At 40.2% G+C, this 20,615-nt stretch overlaps 1 protein-coding gene across 1 annotated transcript in view; it reads right to left on the bottom strand.

The window, feature by feature from the left end:
* The window catches only part of Cog4 (conserved oligomeric Golgi complex subunit 4), a 63,310-nt gene that overhangs the window by 8,791 nt on the left and 33,904 nt on the right, over positions 1-20,615 (bottom strand). Inside the window, exons 13-20 of the mRNA XM_075675567.1 lie at positions 17,315-17,400; positions 13,665-13,893; positions 9,515-9,577; positions 9,338-9,394; positions 8,235-8,381; positions 8,060-8,152; positions 4,756-4,857; positions 1,358-1,486 (exon numbers count right to left, since the gene is read on the bottom strand). Of these exons, the coding sequence (XP_075531682.1) occupies positions 1,358-1,486; positions 4,756-4,857; positions 8,060-8,152; positions 8,235-8,381; positions 9,338-9,394; positions 9,515-9,577; positions 13,665-13,893; positions 17,315-17,400 (906 nt within the window). The remainder of the gene's footprint in view (positions 1-1,357; positions 1,487-4,755; positions 4,858-8,059; positions 8,153-8,234; positions 8,382-9,337; positions 9,395-9,514; positions 9,578-13,664; positions 13,894-17,314; positions 17,401-20,615) is intronic.

The following is a 20,615-nucleotide window of genomic DNA, read 5'->3' as shown; positions in this document are numbered from 1 at the left end:
GTTGTAAATGGCACAGACATACCATAGAACTTTGTTGATATGTTTCTGTTTGTTATGTCTTACCATCTCTTAAGCTCTGAAATGTCAGTCCCATTTAGTTCCCATAGAATCGTGTATTAGCTTCCAGTTTTTCACATTTCCCTTCTCGGTTGTTACGTCCAAAAACTGCTACCGCGCAACACTGACGTGGCATCATCTGTAGGTGGCACCTACATTGAGCATGCTAAGGCATGAATAAGAGCCCATGTCACCTATAATAAATAGGTGTCTTTTGATGATGGCATCGGCAAGTTGAAAACACTAAGCATGTCCGATATAACTGCCAGTCTCAACTCTGTTCACGACATCGAAAGTGAAGGGGGGTTAACGAAGGCACAAGCTGTTGCCTCACACATAAGCTCACAGATGCTGTTGTGTCATTAGATACCCTTTTGCACTGTTAACTTCAACGGACAGGCTGCAGGGAAACTAAAGAAAGGCTGCGAGTACTTGAAAAGAGGCTGAGATTATTGAACGTTTGCCCTAAGCACCAGATGGAAATCACAAGCTTTATTTAGTGCGATTCATGGCTGCAACCACTTCAAAAGAGTTTAATGTTCGGTCTAACTGCCAGGCAGTGACAGCGAGGATTAATTATCAGGTTCTCAGTAGTTCGTTGGCTTTCTAGACAACCTCAAATAAATTGTGCCAGAGTAGCTTTTCATCTTATCTGTAGTGCTGTCGCAGGCGTTATCGGATGTTACATTTCCCTGGATCATGAATTTCCTTTTGTCTGTCCCCTAAGAGACACATCAAGTGTACACAGTGGAGCACATTTAGCTTTTTTTGCCCCACAAATATTTTTTTTATTACTGTTCATAATCATTTACGTGTGTTTTCTGTCCAAAAAAAAAAAAATTTATGCTGGTCATGCTAGTGTACAATGAATATAAGGCTTTCGGGGGTTGGTGCAGCTTGGCATGGATGTCACATGCAGCACTTCAAGTCTTGGATGATATGCACCTTAGGCATGATCAGGCCCCAGTCCTATTGCAGTGTGGGCATGCAGTCATTACCAATGTACATATGGGGGAATCTGTTGAGTGCTGCAAAATATTTTACACAGCACTTTTAGCAATGTATTGCAAATGGATCAGTTTACAGCAATGAACTTTCCATCATTCTGTAATGAAAAGAACATCCAAACCTCTGTTCTTGGACCCTATTTAAAAAGAAAGAGAAGAAAGAAAAGCAAGTGCTACAGGTCAGCTTGCAAAAGCTGACCTGTTTTTGTCTATATGAAAACACTTTTGACAGCAAGTGAGCCAAGCTACTTTCTCACAATACTGTAGATAATTTTTTTTCAGTCTTGACTCACCATCTCCATGTTGAGAAGAGTAGAAATTTGTGACACTCGGGAAAATTTGTCCCTAATTGACCACGTTGTGACTGAAGTCATGTAGCTGATTAGATAACGCAGCTCCTTGTCAAACTGAAGACCACCAAGCTGCAAATGGTTAGTAAAATTAGGTGATATACATTGTGCAGTGTACAATAGCACGAATGTGAGCAAGAGTACTTGCAGCAGCAAAACTGCTAGTCAGAGATACTAGTATATTTCAAGCTGCAAAAACAACAGCTATTCTGACAAATGCAGCTGTTTTAATATGTGGCTACACTGTGCTTAGCTTGATTCTCACCATGCTTTAAGCCACAGGATGCCATCATTGTAGGTGTCCGCTATTGTTAACCATGGTTTGTTTTATCATGCTACGTCCACCCCATAACAAGCTAACCAGAGAAGAGGCCGTCGTCTGGCGGCGACTACGAAAAAACATGTACAGACACCTAAGCTTACTACACCAGTGGAACTCCACACAATATAATAACACATGCCCTTTTTGCGGCGAATACACCAATTTATACTACACTAGCTGGGGTTTTTAGAAAAGTCCAGCAGCTCTCACTATCCCCCACTCTAGCCAGTCCCAACGGGACACTGTGCTGCTCAGCTCTAGCATGGATGACCAGCGACAGCTGGTGAACCAAGCTCGCTCAGCAGCCAAGGCAACAGGAGCCTTAGATAAGGGCTCTTCACACGGGACAAGATGCACTGCAATCACTTTGAATAAAGTTTTTACTTTTACTATATAGGTCATTATTACAATTAATGCAATTCAAGTAAAACTGGTTTTACAGTACTTCTATGCATGTTTCTGTGCATAAAATGTTTCCTGTTGTCCTATAGTAATGTCGTTTTGGTCAATGCAGCTGTTTGAATAAACATTTTCCCCAAAGTAGCCTCATTATGCTCCACTTAGAGAACCATTGTAGTTAGCTCATTCAAGGTTTATGAAGTGACATTTTAGTGCTAACTGCACCATAAATGCACATCATAAAAGCAAACAACAACCTCTGAAGCACATGGAACTGAGCAAATGTTATGATCTGACACCTCTTTTAACAGTGAGAGCAGCCAGCAGCACATATGTATCTGTCTTCTCAAGTGCTTTTACAATATGCCGACAGTACAGAGCAACAGTATGGACCGTACTGTGCGAGACTGTAACATGTGCTTTTCGAGGCTTGCAAGTTCTAATATGAAACCAATAACATGGCCAAACAAAAGGTGGGTCAATATTGAAAACTTCAGCACCTTCTGTGTCTTTGTGTTGCTGCTGCTGATATTTTAAAAATTGACTATAAAATGATACTGAAAGCAATGTGCGAGTCTTTCAGTACAGCCTGCAGCTTGAGTGAACTCGTAAAAATAGCTGCATGAGGTAATGCAAACAGCTATTAAAATTAATTACTCAGTCAAAATTAATAAAGTTAGAGTTACTAAGGCTGTGCACATTTAGAACAGGTATCAGCGAAACAAAGGTAAGCAGTTGCATGCTTTAGTTTGACGAGTGCCTGGTGCTTACCAGCCATAAGGACAGAACGGCGTGACAAATAGTAATAAAAGCAGACATAATCAGGAGAATGAATGTGGCATGTGCTAGTGCCACTTCCACAGAATTGACAGATAGGGATTGCCCTCTTGCAGGTCATGATGAGTCCTCGATATCGGGTGATTGTTGCATATTATGAAAGTTATTCAATTCTTGGAAAATAAACAGAGCGACGGGTAGTGGCATCTTGGTCTTCCCTGGGCATCCTTGCTTCATGTGCTGTAAAGCACTCTGAGCATCATTTAAGTTGAACAGTCCATGCTCATGGAACTAATTACAGTGGCATTATACTTTATGTAGGGCTTTCAGCTTTTGGATAAGTGTGATAAAATAAGAAAACTAACTAAACAGTAGCAATTTTCTAGATTTGGATTTAGCCTGATAATTCTCAATTGCAGAACTCTATTACCAGTCAGTCTGTCAGGGAATGCAGCAGCAAGTGCCCATAAAAGAACAAGAAAATTCATGCACGCCAAAGAATTAATGTGTCTTATTCTCCCTCTTTTTTGCATCCATGCACCATACTCTGCCTTGCTCAGGAGCTGTGGTGTATCAAAACAAATCACCTAGCTAAGGGAGCTTTTTGTCTTTAGGGGAACTATTTCATGGAATAAAGGAAGATGAAGGGCAGGTGCATAATGCTTTTTTAAGAGAAGCCTCTACTGCATTTTTGTCTATAAATTGTAGTTTACGCAAGGGCTCCTTCCAGTGAAAAATAAAGTCACAGTTAAAGCTAAAACTGTAAAATTAGCATAGTTACTTGCTTAAGTTCTGTCCTCGTGTAAAGCTTGCATCCCCACTTTGGAGCGCGAAAATTTGGAAAAAAATGTTTCACTAAGTGCCACATGCAAGCCAGCATTCTGCTTAATTTCTTCAAAAAACTACTATATGGCACTAGTCTCTGTCTTGCTGATCATGGTATCATCACCACCACTGTATCTTACCGCACTGTGATCACACAGCATAGATTCACTGTGCTTCAATGGTATTGGCTGCATTGAAGTGTGTTGTTTAGCTGCATTGTGCTTTTGGGACCATTAAGAGGGCATTACTCCAAAAAGTGTGCTCTTGGATTTTGAAGTGGTTTCATTCGATACTGTCATCAAGAGCTTCAAGGTGATGGGAATTTCAAACAGGAATGGACGACACACAGGACGACCAGCTTTGGGAGAGTGCCAATGAGGTGAGTTTGTCAAACTATGAGGGCAGCGGAAGGGACAAGGATGCCTGAACAAAATTGTTCCTCGTCAGCTGTTAGTGGTTGCGCTACTGAGTGCAGTTCAAGGTTTCAGTGAGTAGCCATAAGCCTGCATTGTGTAAGGCTTGCACCCTGTAACCCCCCATCAAAATAAAATATGGGCCTTACACAAGTAAATATGGTATTTATGCATAATCGACAACTATAACAACAAAAACTGCAGGGTATAACTTAGAGCTGTTCACATTAACGCGAGGAATAAATGCCCTCGGTTTTACATGAAAGATCAGTAAGCACAGTGAAGGCACTCCAAGAGGACTCGTAACAGTATATACTAAAACATTTGTGCTAACATTGTTAAATTGATCCCGACATGACAAAAACGCTTCTGGACATCATTTGAGAGTCAAAGGTCTTGTGAACAACAAGAAATACAGTGACTTTGCTTGGAGCTTAAAACTCGCACCTTCTGGTTACGTGTTTGATATATTTGTTTATAAAATTTACATACACCAGTAAAAAAGATAAAGAGAAGTTCAAGCTATAAGCCCCAACTTTCTAGCTCAAATACAACAGACTTTGAAGGTTACTGCATTACATAGTCAACTGTGGAAGTTCTCTTACCCTGTTGAAAGAACACTTGAAAACTGTTTTTTCAAGCTGAAATGTAGTCTCTGCTGCTGTGAGATTTACCAAGCTGTCGTAATTGGCTGGAATCAGATCACCCTTAAAAAAAAAAGGCACCAATAAGACAAATGAAAACAGTCCTATAAAATAAAACTTGCTCTCATCTACCTCAGGCTATGCTGAATTACTGCTGTGAGTACAGCCACATGTTAAATATTGTTTTGCTTCAACAATGAGCAGATGCAAACGTGCATTATGCAATGCATGCATTACATAAGTACACTTTAACCTTGATATAATGAAGACAGATACAATGAATTATCGAATATAATAAAGCAAAAATAAAGTAAATCTTCCTGCCAATAACAGCAGGTAACAAATATACACTTATAGTGAATAACGGCTATAACGAAGGTATTTTCGTAACAGATGCGATTTCGTTATAACGAGGATTGATTGTAAACGTGGCTGTGATTTCATCTTACTTTTGTGAGTTATGACCCACACTGCAGCATGCTGCACTTCAAGATACTATTTAATGTGAAGTTATGCTATGTTATGCTTTTCTGCTTCTTTAACGCCCTAAATAAGACTATGTCACATCTTGTCTATAGCTGAGGGGCACTTTTTCTCTTCTAAGCAATGTCGCACAGAATGGGCAGAATGTCACTAAGCACATAACCTTACAGAATAGTATTACTGGAACAACCTATCACAGTATATATTACCACGAAAAATAGAGCAAGTAATAAAGAAAATTAACGTACAGTGGTAAAGACATCAACTTTTTTTTTTATTTGCTTACACTACATTTGTCATTTATTTTTCAAGTGTATCATTTTCTTGAGCTTTTGTTAGCAGAATGTACTTTTTATGTAATAGGCATTTGTTATCTTTTTGTACGTACCTACATATTATATACTGTTTGAATTCATTTTGCTTTGCAATTGGGTTTTTATGCCCATTGATGTAATCCTTTCTTTCAAATGGAGCGTATAACATGCCTTTTTTGCCTCCTAAGCTTTGCACGTAATTATGCACTCAGTTTTGCACAATATCCTGCTCATATGTCCCATGCACATCCCTACGATATTATGCTGCTACTTACCTACCGCTCAAGGCAATAGTGGATATTTTAAATTAAGTGCATAAATATAGTTAACTGAAAGATGAGAACTAAGGAGTAAATAAACTGAACTCCCACATATCTAACTTCTGCCTCTACCAGCTTGAACACTTGCTCGTGTCCATGTTGAGCTAGTGCTGAAGGAGGTAACAGGCACTGCTCCCAACAAAACTGACATGACAAAGTTGTTAATTTACGTCTCACACTTGACATAATCTTCTTGTTCCTATAATTTCAAAATTTTCCACCATTTTACAAGAGTGAAAAATTCCCACACATCATTACAAGTCAGTGCTAAGCACTTTTCCCATGGAACCGATTTTTCTTGCATGTGTTAAGCCTAGACGATATTTACTACCTGCTGGTTTGTTAAGACTACTTGGTTAAGTTTATGAGGCAATTAATATCTAGAAAAATAGGGGTGCTCAAATAGTGAAATTTTGGAATCTAATCAAGCACAAATATTCGTGAAAAATTAACTGAATATCTAACCAAATATAGAATATTTTTTTTCATGTTTAAACAACATGAAAGATATGAAGGTTGCACGGAATTCATTTGGTGAAAAAAATGTCAGGCTATATACATTATTTTACACGTGCATGTAATACCAACTGCGACTAGATGTCCTGAGAACTCGGGAGCTAACTGAGAAACAACTGTTTTTAGTTATCTCTGGCACCATTACAATGACAGTAATGAAACAAGAAAACAGGACGTCACCAGATGCACATACAGTGCTGTGTTCATTGAAGAAAAGAAGTGTAATACTACAGCACCTGTTGTGACTCACCTTCCATTTAAGCCAATTAGGTGTGGTGTGTGACTCCTGCCTTGCATTTAGGGAGTGGCATGGCACTAGCCTGCCAACTTCAATGGCAAGATGGATTTCTACAAGGTGTGTTCCTGTTATGCTAACAGTGACTTGAGAAAACAGACTTTTGTTCGCCAACAACAAACTAACATTCCAAATATTGTGTGTGTGGCGTAATGTGTGGTAGAACCCTTGTATCAATGCCAAACCCTAATGTGAAAGATTTATTGAAGGTTGTGTCATCCAAGAAGAAAGGGCATCCGATCGACAAGATCATTATTGTGTGGTAGCTGCTATGTGGTGATAAAGAAGCTCCCTGTCGTACAACAAAATGCAGAGAGTTTGCACTCTGTGGAAGACAGAGGCTTCGCAACCAGTGGAATGCAGCAGCCATGTGGAGCGCCGGTGACATAATTTGTTGGCGCATTATGGGAGGTCTGTAGGTATTTGTGACTGTCTGAAAGAAGTCAGCATCGTGGAGAAGGAAAGGAAAGGAAGCTATAAGTTCACAGATGTTGTGTCCACCAGGGGCAATGTAATGACCTCCTCACTGGGAAAGCAGGGATATTTTGGTTGCGTAACTCAGGTGGCCAATCAGGAGGAAGACATCGTATCGTTTTGCTAAAACCCTCACCTCCCAAAGGTCTGATGACTGCTTCTATTGTCAGACGGGGGCTATTTAAGCAACTCCACTATGTACTTTACTCCCTCTCTCTTCTCAAATAAATCATTCAAGTTTTCGCAAAAGCAACATTGTTGTTCCTGCCCGCTCGCCTGGTTTCCCGATGCCCATGGTGTGTCAACCTAGGTCACCTATCATTTAGTAACACCAGACAGCAAGCTACAAGGAAGGTGAATCAGGCGTCATAATACATCCCAGATTGTTTTAAAGGGATGCAAACATATCAAGGCTGGTGGAATAATAAATAAAAACAAATTTGTATATGGGATGCCTAGAAGCGAGCTATTCTTTTTGAAATGATTGGAAATTATTGACCAGAAGATATCTGCCATGTAAATTCTCTCAGTAAGTGGTGCCCCTGCACAACAACTGCAGCTTTCCAGCAGCAGAATTCATAACAGTTCTCCCTTCCATCATTCTCTCTCCCAAGAGGCTGCAATAAGTGCTGCCTCCCCTTATATGTCATAAAAAAACAAATATTAGAGAGATTCAAGTAGTGAATTATCAAATTTGATAAGATTTGAACAACAGGGACAATTCAATTCATATATGAAATTTCGAATATTCACACACCCCTATAGAAAAATGGTTACTGATGACTTGTCACAAGCAGGAAATCACTAAATAACACTGGAATGCAATTCTCACAGACACAGCATCACGTCACAATTGCACTCACCTTGAAAGCCTTCAGTGCTCCATCAAGTGTAACAATGAATGTCTGCAGAAATGGTCTTATTCCATCATTAGCTTCATAAGATGTGAAGTCATCCTAGAATTATGAATATAAAGGTTACGCTTTAAACCATAAGCAAACAGTGAAAGGAACAAAGCCTTTTTTCACCTTGACTTACTTCAGTCAATGAATGGTCAGTTGACTGGAATGTGTCAGCCCATGACTTGACATGTGGCTTGATTGCTGCATTGCAAAGTTCTGCCACGCCATAGCTTAGAAGGGATTGAAACTTTAGTGAAGAGTTGTTGAGGTCAGTCAGGCAGCTCTGTAAAATGAAAAGCAATACATAAAATATACCCAAGGTATTATCTAGCACAACAATTCACTTTCAAAAGCAAAGAGAGCAACTAATATATAAGCACTGCAGCAAATACTTCGGATTCCTGCAATGAGCAATCTCACAGTCATGGCTCCACTAGTTGATTAGAAAGAGTAGACTGCTATCATCATTAGACAGAGGGTATATAGACACATGAAGTCTATCCAAACTGAAAAACTGGCCTCTGATCGAATGAAAAAGCTGTGTGGTAGAATTAATTAATTGAGATAAGTCTAGAAGAGTAAATGGATTGCTTGTTAATTGTTGCAAAAAAGCCTACCAAGAATTTTTTTTTAATACAGGCCATTGAAAATCTGCATACATCGTGGCTGAAAGAACATTATGTTATTCAAATTCCATTTCAAAAAGCTTGCCCTGACTGATGCGCAAGGCAGGGTAACCATTCAAGTGGATCACAGTGGTTGTAGACACAACCACTGTGATTAGTTAGCTGTGTTGGATAACATGAATGGAAAAGAAGTGAACTAAACGAATCTGCAGTATAATAAGTAATCTGCAGTTACATTAGAGAGGAACAGAGTGGAAAGAAAACAACACACAAAATGCAGTTGCAGCACTACCATTAATGTTAGGTCTCAAGCATGCTCCCCTTGCCCTCTACTTCACCACTCTGATGACCAAAGTGGCAGTACAGCAGGGGAGTGCATAGTTTAAGCTTTAGATTATTGTTTGTAATGCTAAAAATTGAATGTAAGCCCTTTCAGTTTTCAAAAGGTAAAGGGTGCCTAGATAAAAGATGACCATGAGCATTAAAAGAAAGAAAGAAAGAAAGAAAGAAAGAAAGAAAGAAAGGAAGGAAGGAAGGAAGAAAGATAGAAAGAAAGAAAAAACATATTCTCCAGATTAGAATAAAAGTTCACACCCTTAATAACAAAACTTACCTCCAGTTTTGCAGTCTCTTGCTCACTGGCTGAAGCAAAAGATTTCGGAAGGTCTTCCTGTAAAAGCCATTACAACGTCATTTTGCAAACTAATGTTGGTGCAGAAAAAGAAATAAAGTGAGGATAACTGCAGCTTAATTTAAAGCTATGTAGTCTATCCAGAAAAATGCTGTTTACCTGAAGAGAGCTGGCAAGAGTCTTTGTGTATTCTCGTGCCATTTCCACATTGTTCAATGTCGTCTACAAAACAGAAAAGTTACATATTTAATTTTTATATGCATGAGCAACAAAAATATATGCATAAAATGCCCTGTGTGCTCAAGTGGCACTTAGAAACTGTATGGGAAGGTCCTTTTGCAAGAATATTTGGAAAGCTGCTGTCAGAGTTATGTCTGTCTGGAACAATATAATTTTCCTTGTGCTTTGCATTTCCCCCTTCCTTTAACAGTTATTGCCTGGCATAGGTCTAGCCTCTACATGACTTTAGGGACATCCGAATATGCGTCAAAGCCTTACAGTAAGGGTGCAACCAATTTCTGTTATGGCTCTGTGACAAGTTTGCCCTAGCCTGCAATGATTCCAAGTCTCAATATCCTCAAAGTGCCCCTGCCAGCATCACCAGCTTTTGCAGAGTTGCCATTATCAATAGCAGATCACTTGCATTTAGGTGTTCAATATGACAATATGGCAATCAAGGGTGTTGGCAACAAGGGCTATGCAATCCTCTATGGCACCAAGAAATATTTAAACTAAATTTGTTCAGTGGTTTCCTAATAAGACCATTTCTGCATTTAACATGTATCTGAATAGGGAGGGCTCCAGCTAAAGTTCCTCTTACACCTTGTGTTCGTTCATATCTTTATCACAGAGAAAATAGAGAAGCATAAATAGTGTGCAAAGTGTTTTTAACAAGTGTGTACATATCAAAAGTGACAACAATGCTACCTGCAGTACTAAAGTTGTATTAGTATAGCTTTCAGTGACAGCAACTTGTCTACGCATGTACTGTCAGTTATGTATAGTGCCCTACAAGATAACATTTGGCTCAGATGTTCATCACCACACTATCTCAAGTTCATTTACCATATCCAAAAAGTGTCCCTTCAGCACTACAGTCTATAAATAACATGTGATACTTCGGCCCAAGTTTAGAAATGAAGCTTAGAATGACAGAAAGCTGAGCTAGTTGGTAAGGATTCATTATGCAAAAAAAGAGATGAGGCATGCACAGTGGCGTAGCTAGGTCGTCTGGCACCCGGGGCTCTTAGCTCTTCTGCCACCCCCCCCCCCCCCCCCCAGGGTGTAGTCGAGGAAGGCGGGGATATAGACAATTTTCGGGTGTCTTCAGACGTATATGACATCCCCCCCCCCCCCTCTACTGGCCCCGTGCACCCGGGGCCCACGGCCCCCCGGCCCCCCCTGTTGCTACGCCAGTGGGCATGCATACAGGACACGAGAGACAGGACACATCTACTCTTGTGTCCTGTCTGCATGCCTCACCTCTTTTTCTGCATTTAGAAATGAATTCACATTGTGGAAAACAGCAAAGGCAAAAGAAAGCGATGAAGCTTATTTTCATAACATTCTTTCTCATCTTTTCTCTGGTTTTCTAAGCAGTTACTTCTACTCACATCAATCAATAGCTAGCAATGCTGCTGTTCACCTCTTTACTTGATACTAGAAATGTGCCCATTTTCGCTGCTTTTATGTATTAGCATTTTATTTCAAGACATATTAGTGACAATGTTTACTGTGGTACATAAAATTGTATCCTGATCATTGGTGTTTTGAATGGAAATAAACAGAAATAATTGCTCAGAGTTTTTTTTTTTATTCTTATGCAAAACTTCAAAGAAGCACCTTAAGAAGCATGAATGAAAGCAATAATTTGCTATCTTTAGTGTAGGCACTGAGAGTAAAAGAAATCCGAGGACACTTAAGCACTTCTTATGAGTTGTGAATGCGAAAACAATGTCCAAATGAATTCTGCCAAGCGGTCCTTCAAGTTTTGCACTGCGAAGTAACATATTCAAGTTTTTGCTGCAGGGTATGTTATGGAGTTTTACGATCAAATTGCCACTTGAGACTCTTTGCTTGGCGTTACGCTTCTGCCTCATGCTGATGAATGGCTTTGTGCTGTCTCCTATCACATTGTACCACTGCTTGTTTGGCCTGCCGTGTATTGAGAGAGCTGACAACGATGGTGGACTTCGATGCCTGCCTTTTCGCTCGTTTTGCTGTGTTATTCCACTCCCTTACTTTGTTGTGGTGTTCGGGCGTGGACTACCATATTTCACTACTACTGAGGTCGCGGCCGCCAACAATGTAGCTGCTTCAGACTCCATACATAGCGGTGTGTGCTGCCTGAGCCAGCAAGCAGCAGCAGCCTGCGGTGCTGGCTCGGGCACCGCGCGCCGCATTCCGAGAGCGAAAGCAAGGGTGGCGATGTGTCGCAGAGATGCCCTCTCCTCTCATGCATCAACCTGGCATGCTATCGCAGCAGCAGGTTATGCATGTATCGTGCCCGCTCTGCTACGCTGAGGCGCGCTCGTGACGTAGCACTGCAGCCAATGGGACTTTAGGTGCCATTTCACTACTACAGACTACGTATGCCGGCTTTTTCACTCAATGGGCCATTTGATGCTTTCGCATTAAAAGTCTGAAATATACAAAATATGCGCTTTGCTCCTAGTTTCCAATTCCTGTTAAGCCCACGCTAAAGAAAAAAATTTGAATATTAGTAATAGTGAGAACAGGAAAGTCGTGGCTTTGCAGATCTGAAAATGAGTAAGTACATAGCGTGAAGAGAGCATTTGTATTTACTCATTGCAGTAAGCACCTGTTTTTTTTTTTTTTTTACTGCATTGTTTAGGCTCTCGAAGCAATGGCTGTCAGGTTGGGGAGCACCCAAAGCCTCCTCATACTTGATTATTGTATTCGATCAGCTTTTATGTGCAAGCAAACTGGTCTAGCCTTGCGCCTTGAACTGTTGCTGGAGCCTTTGCTTGCTTTGTACAATACTTGAACATTACTACACATTAACATACAGTGTTGCACAGTATTGTACAATAATGGATAAGGCCATTCGCACAGGTGGCGTTCAAAAAGTAAGAGATTAGAGTGTTAGTCAAGCTGGTGCCGAAAGTTGGTCTGAAGTCTACTGCGAATTCTTGTGAGTGAAAACTCCACATGACGGGAAGTACTACTTGTAATAAACTGTACATACGATGTTGAAACACTGATGGATGAAAGCAATGCACAGGGGGAAAAGATAAAGTACCACTTGATATTAGTCTGACACAATCATCAAAACGATGCACACTCTTTCGCAAGTACTGATGCTTGAGACATAGTTAAAACAGCGTAGTCATCGGCTTAGAAATTTAGACAACCCAACAAAAGCTTTTGTGTCTTTACTTCTGATGTCATTTAAGAATCGGGGAACTGCTAGGACCAATGGAGGCTAGTTTTGATGATACCGTCTGTTGAAGTTTATTTTTCAGACTTCTCGATGAGCCAAAAATTGTCAAATCTGACAAATAGTTCAAGTACAGTCGTCATTTCATATGGTGTGTAGCCTAGCTCGTGAAAGAATTTCAATGGTAATATTTATCAACATGTTGAAAAACTGTCCATCAAATTGACTGATTGGCCTAGTAAGGGAAGAAAAGTGTTAGTCCAAAATTCAAAAGTTGCCTGTGGTCGCCAGCAATGATGAAGACTATGATGAAGACAATGATATAGACACATTCACCGTTTTCACCATTTATCCACTATTACAAGGTTATTGCTCAATGCAAGACACATCTTGATTTACCTGAAATTTCCAGAATGTTGTCGCTAATTTTATAGTGAAAGAGATAATCTATCAGATATATAATCAGTTAAGACCGTACACCACCATTCATGCGATGCAAATGGTGGCACACATTCTTGAACATATGAAGCACCAGCAATTTCATTGGAATAGCTGACACACTTGACCCATAGATCAGATTTTGACAACCGCCAATTCTACTTGTCGCAATTGTGCTTTCAGTGTTCCTAGTTTTGTTGGACACAATTTCACCCAATAAAGAGTTAAATGTTGAATTAGCACTTTTGTCAGTTCTATTCTTCACCATCCCTACAATGTAACAATATATACCACACTGCTAGCTTTATCTGACTTAAGCACCTCTTCGCACTGAATGCCCAATCAAGCTAAACTAAACTCATTTAGCATACAGATTTTAATTATAGTACAGATATGTCATGCTGTCACCACTAACTGAAGTCCCTAATTGTGACACCCGAGCAGAAATAAGCAAATGCCTGTCCTGCTTACCACAAAGAGAGCTCTGGCCTTTTCCACAGTTTCAGCTGGCTGTATTCTTCCTTGCTGAAAGCTACTTTGAATCATAGAATATGCCTGACTGAGGTCCAAGATGCCTGATGGTGGAAAACCCATTTTTAAGCGTTCAGAAAGCTCATTAGCAAAGTCTGTTTCCAAGAGTGCACAACTATGGTTCAGCATGGCGCATACCCCATCCACACTGCCACTTGAAAAGGCTCGCCTGAAAAAAAAAAAAAAAAAAAAAAAAAAAAAAAAAAAAAGAGAGAGAGAGAGAGAGAGAGAGAGAGAGAGAGAGAGAGAGAGAGAGAGAGAGAGAGAGAGAGAAAGAGGGGGTGGGGGGCACTGTAAATAATATTAGCACCAAAACACCCAACAATATCCATGAACTGTGCATTTAAAACATAGAGAAGTATTTCCCTTACTTTTCAATAATGAATGCTTTAAAATGACATGACACAGGTGATGATTGTAACACTTTTTGGTGCAAGAATGTCGCACAATGCAATTTTTGAACAATAAGTAGGTACTCCTTTTTTTCATCAAGATACTTCCAACTAAACTGTCAAGACTGCTATACAAAGCTTTTAATGCCTTCACTTGTTTTACCTACATGTATTTTAACTCTGAAAGAAGTACCAACATGCATTCTGAATAATTATGTGAGCAATAACCTTTACAGCCCAAGTCCCAGTGTTCGTATGGTGCAAGGTGCCCAGTAGGTACAGGCAATTATATTAAAAATAGTGAAAAAAAATAGCGCAATGTTAAGCCTTATGAAAAACTGAGAGCATGGCTTTATTTCATAATTCTAAATAAAGGTGGCACTCTGGCGCAGTCACATTATTAACCATATCAGTGTCAGTGACACACCGGTACGTTTCGACATTCCTGCTCCACCGTGTTACTCAACATTCTCCACTTTCTCCACTAGCATGTGTGCTGTAACATGAAGTTGGCAAGTTTTGATGTGGTTCCACCATCTGCTGCATAGTATTTCTAGACGCATATTTTCTCATTTCTCTGGAATTCCTGTTTGGATTTTTATCAGTGGCTGTAAAATGCGCCCCTTCATAGGCATGGTTGTGCTGTGCAGAGTACATGCCTCTGCAGATGGGAGGGGTGGCTCCCAGACATTGTACAGTGCCATGGCGCTGATTCTCTATTAAAATATTTGTGTTGTAGTGCGAGGCCAGCATTCTTGCACGTTTCTGCCATCTGTCACATGTTTACAAAAGATGTTTTTTTTGTATTCTGCTATCTTCACTCCTTTTGTCGGTTCTCCTTTCATCATTTCCAGGATGGCTCTGCCCTCTATCATATCTCCTTCACCTGTTCCTCTCATTGCATTTTATGATTAAGTTTGAATAAATGAAAGCACTCTTTCTTTGAGCATGGCCATGTGATTGCTTAGAGGTGGCTGCCCGTGTGGCACCTTCAACTGTTGATTGGAGTGGCAGCTTTTCAGACTCCCAATACAAGCTAAGCTCGGACTCTGAAGATGACAGCTTGTCGTCCGAGGCAGAAGCAACCTCAACCAGTTCGATTCTCACCCTGACCCCGTGAAAAATACTGAGAATGATGGTGTTTTTCAGTCTGCTGCATGTCTAATTCCTTTTCTCCAATAGGAATGTGAGCGCCATACCAAGAGAGCATTTGCCATTACCTGCGTCGTTTTTTTTCCTTTTGCATAACCAAAAATAAATTGCTGTGTTCATTTCAAAACATTCCAGAAAAAAACCCAATGCTGAGGGTTACGTCACTTCAAAAAAAGAAACACGCACGCATGCACACACACACACGCGCACACACACACACGCACATGCATGCGCGACATCAAATGGGTTAAAGCTTAGAGAGAAATAAAGAAGCACACCAAGAGAGACTGTATGCCCACAGTGCAGTCACTCTGAACTCTGAAACTACAACAACATATGAAGCATGTAAATATCACCGCCTATTGTTAGACGCAAAAAGCACCTATGCAACTATATTTACGTAACTTGTTTATCTAATTTATTAGCAGAAATATAGGTATTTACTTAATGGCAAGAATGACTGCAACAGGAAAGTAAAATCACAAGTTGAAATATCTTTGTTTAAACTACCTACTGTTAAGTATGAACAAATAAAATGTTGCCCACTCTGCAAGATTACTTATGTCTTCTTAAATAGATGCTAAAGACAAGCAGAACAAGTTGGAAAGGCAGACTGGCTTTATAAAATCTTTTTGGTGATTGATCTGAGAAAGACTATGACTGATTAGTGGAGATCATTGCAAGTGAGGACCAAACTTTCCTTGTTTAATTTCTCCTGCGCTTAAAGTGCAGCACCCATGACATCATTGCACAATGTTTACATAACAGCAAAGCTGTTAAGGGGAGTTCCGCCATGGCTTTAGTGTGGTGGCATGGTTGATATCAAATACAGATGCAATGCAAAGTGTTTCAGAACCCCGAAATTGGTTTGAAATGTAATTATCAACACTTACAAAATTAAACTACCCTTACATATATTTCATTCAAATAGACAACATATATGTGCAATTCTTTTAACCAGTGATCTATCATTCTTGTCTCTTATGTCGTCTTATACTGGCTCCACATTAGAGGTCAGCTAAGAGTTTGAACAGTGGTGAAAGCTGACGCTGTGGTGCTGCAACACCACCTGCATGGGAGCCGTCACTAAGTACTAGCTAGCCATGAAAGTGCTCGAATGCAGCAGTGATTGCTGCTGTGTTCAATTGATGCCCTGAGCTAGAAAACAGGCTCCTAGTACTTCTGAAGGGTGCGAGAACTCACTTATACAGCATCACTGTCTTTGATGTATCAGCTGTCAGACTGGCTTACATCTGTGGATTTTTTTTATGGTTTCTTCATAGATATTTTTTCTGCGGTAAATGTATACAGCAGTCACCAGGTTTAACTCCTTTTACTTTTAAATGTGATGTGATTATTTTTTTAATAGCCAACAATGAACTGGCTTCAGCCAATTGTTACCCCAATTTGTCATGTCACAAGAAGATCATTAAAAAATTCAAGGTTGGCTGCCATCTGCCCGTTGCATCCTTTTCTGGCAACCCAAACCATTACTGTATGTGTCTGCAAAAGGGATTCACCGTAGTTGCAATTTCAGGGATACAATCAATTAATTTAGCTTGAGTTGATACACTTTTTCTCTAGAGTCCCCTCTCTAAGAAAACCATGAAATAATTATATATATCACATTTACAAATGAACGTTTCTGCAAATAAAATGCAGGCAAGAGTAACTCCTATTATTTGCCCACTTATACTTTCCATTTGGACTAAACATACTTGATCGTGAGGGTATCACTGTGCAGTTTCTACCACCATGAACTTATAAACCACGACAGTAAAGATTTTAAAGAAAAGTTCATCCTTCCCCTTATTCATGTTTTAAACTAAGAGGGCAATATTTCTTCTCAATCTCAACTACAGGCTTTGCACGTAGTCTTGCATTTATTGCTTTCCTTTGGTATATGCAAGATTACTGCAACTTGATCAGGACTCTTAAAAACTCCATTTGCTCAATTAGATGTTTTACAGTTCTAAAAAAAAAAAAAAACCATAGCACTATACACACATGGAAAGAGAAGGAGAAAGAGAATTCAATACGTCTTACCTAAGACATTTCTTCAGGATAAAAAAGACGTCATCCAACATGCTAGAACACTGGGAATTCTCCTCAATTGTATCAACTTCAATCGCCTGTTGAAAGAAATAAAGCAAAATCAAGCCTTACACAGGATAAATCGGAAGCATGCGAGACCATGTATTATGAATGCACTGTTACAGGTAGGAACGAATACATAAACAAGGTCCATTGTTTTTAGATTTCACAATTACCAAAGTTTATGGCAGTAAAAATCAGAATCCATCTTTTTTTATCCAGTAACACAACAGTTAACTTTTCTATAAGCTGTTGCAGAAATTAGGGTACTTTTGAGTTATGTCATAGAAAAAAAAAATTTGATATTTATGCAACAGCAAATGCATTAAAGGAGTACAGATGTAAACTTCTTATTTCATCACTTGCAAGCTTTAGTGAGTAGGTGTGCGACAAGGAATCATGGATTGAAACTGTAATTGCTCCAACGTGACAAATAATGAATGATAATATTGTTAATTGTTAACAATTCTGGTTTTACTTTAAAACAAGTGAGTGCCCAAAGACATAGCTTGCCAAGCGCCACATGGTGGCAGCCATAGCTGATAATCAAAATTAAATTATGATGTTTAATGTGGGCTATGAGAGATGCCGCCAGTGGGGTGCTCTGAAAGAACTTCAACTACCTGGAGTCCTTTAACATGCACCAGAAAGCATGGTACACACGTGTTTGTGCATCCCACTCCCATCATAATGCTGCTCCTGCAGCGCGGAATCAAACATGCAACCTCATACTTGGTCAGCAGCAGAACACAGCTGGTAATCATATGGCCTCACAGATGACCACACGGGAAAAAAACCAGTGATGCAAATGAGCACACCAATAGACCTGTTTCCTAATTTGCAAGTGCAGTTCTTTGCATTGCACATTTGTGCAACTAGTAGTGCTACAGGTCATGGTTCAAACAAACATGAAATGCTAGCAGCAGATGCTGGGGCTTGTCTCTTGCACATGGTTTCATCATGAGAGCCATGTCTACATTTTTCATGCCATAAATCAGATACAAAACCAAAACCACATTCACATGCAGATGGCAAAATGACTATGCCATTAGTTTGGTAAAACGCCTCACTGGAAAGCTAGTTTTACAATTATGAAAAGGGTTCAATCAGTTGTCAGTTGCAGAATTTCTCTGCTAGCCCGGCACATTCTGCATCATGTTGTTGCTGTCTGAATCATGGTCATCCTCCTCATCATTGTGAATTAAGCTAGATTTTCTGCAAGCTGGGATGATCACAGCAGTGACGGAAGTGGCACCTGGTCTTAGCAGCAGCTTTCGGAGCAGGAAAAATCAGTTTGGAGCAGAAATATATGCTTTTGGAGCTAAAAAATGTGCTTTTTGGAGCAAGAAAAGAATGATTTCGAGCAGTAACTTACTCATCTGGTACAAAGAGGAAGCTCCGTATAAGTTAACATTTTCAGAAACATTGTATGCAATACGTATTATACTACGATGCAAGTATTTTTTCTTCAACTTGCTGTTCCATTTTGTTGTTATTATATAAGAAGATGAAGATAAGCACATAAATAATCCTGATTTACAGTTAATTCTGCATTTCAATAAAGAGTTAAGCCCCATCAAGCTGCCTCTGGCTTCATTATTAATTTCATCCGCTAAAGAAGTTGAATATGCACAGCTGCCCAATTCTTTATTAAAATATTGACTCGCCATGCCAGCCCTGTGAACGCAGATGTCCAGCAAAGCTGTTGAAAACAACCACTACAACTCCTGAGGGCAGTATGCAATGCTTTACTGCTTTAGAGTAATGGTAGTAATGGTAATTTTGACAGCATGCCACTGCCCACAGCGGTGCTGCAACAACATTGAAATCAGTTGCTAGGCTGGTTCTTTTATATACAAAATGCTAGAGACGTCACTCCCCGCAACAACAGTAATCAGCAACAGTAATCTTTGCTGGGAAACGTACGTGGGGAGTGCTACGTGCATTGCATTGTTATCAGGAGTGCCTTAACATCAATTATGTGGTTCGGATGCTTGTTTTGTACTTGTTCTTTATTAAAATGCATGCTGTTCTGCATGTTGTATTCGTGACTCCAAAGAATGTATGCACTGTTTGCTCCACTTTGCTGAATGCTTGAAGCCTCTGCCTCACGGGGGTACGAGCCACTGCTCCTGGCCTGCACTGCCACTGGGATTGGCCCACATTTTTGCTAATAGACATGGACAGGAAAAATGCCAACTACCGAGAGGCTAACAGCTTTGCTGTAATATGGCGTGAGTGTTGTATCCTTGCACGTTAATAATATTGCATACAGATAAGCTCATACACTAAAAGCAGATGCTAGTCACAGCGTGTGGTCTTCTAGGCAGTTCCAAGCAAGGCACTGATCTGTTCGGCACTCACATGATGTTAATAAAAAATTGGGCGGCTGTGCTGTATCGACACTATATATCCCTACGATTGAAATTACTAGCTGAGCAAGGTGGTAGTAGATCAAAAGCACGCCTAAGCAGCACAAATCTATATGGAACAGAAACAATGATGCTACTTTAATTGTCCTAACAGGTAGATTAAATAGCATTTGAGTCGTGTGACTTGTGCGCCTGTGACTACTTCCTTGTCCTGTTTTTGAATTCTTTTACATGTTGGGGCTGCCTAGTTGCAATAAAAGTCCCTTACACACTTGTCAATATACCACTAAGTGACCGTGAGAAAGGCATGTCGAGCAGCTGTGCCCTCACAATCGTGCGTCACCATAATTACATAATTACTATAGCAGTAGCGATTATATGGACTCCAGGCAAATTTCTGCGGTTGTCGTTGGTGTCAGCATCAACGTGAGGTTCCGTATAATGTCCAAGTGCTATAAGATGGCGGTCGCGTGCCATATACACTGTAGCTGTGATAGAAAGTGCGCGAGGATGAGCCATGAAGGGTGGTTGCTTGATGCGCGGTGCCTTCTCACACATGCAAAATATGCCTAATTTGGAGCAGGTGCGTGTTGGTGCAGGCCTGGATAACGTATTTGACGTAGTAGTTCTGCGGAAACCCGCAAGGTGGAGAGAAGCAATGAATAAAGGGAAAATGAGACATCCACCTGTTTTGTAGCAATTGCTACAAAGGAAACCCATACGGGTTCCTCGAAAGAAAAGCCTCATAGTTGAAGAAAAATTCGTCCTGGTCTGGGACTCGAACCCGGGACCACCGCCCTTCCGGGGCAGCCGCTCTACCATCTGAGCTAACCAGGCGGCTAGCAGATGGTAGGGCGAAGACGAATTTGTCGACAACACGA

The sequence above is a fragment of the Dermacentor variabilis genome, chromosome 1 (assembly GCF_050947875.1).
Source record: "Dermacentor variabilis isolate Ectoservices chromosome 1, ASM5094787v1, whole genome shotgun sequence".
NCBI classification, from domain to species: domain Eukaryota; kingdom Metazoa; phylum Arthropoda; class Arachnida; order Ixodida; family Ixodidae; genus Dermacentor; species Dermacentor variabilis.
The sequence above is the reverse complement of the archived record's forward strand: the minus strand, read 5'-3'. Positions and strand labels throughout refer to the sequence as shown.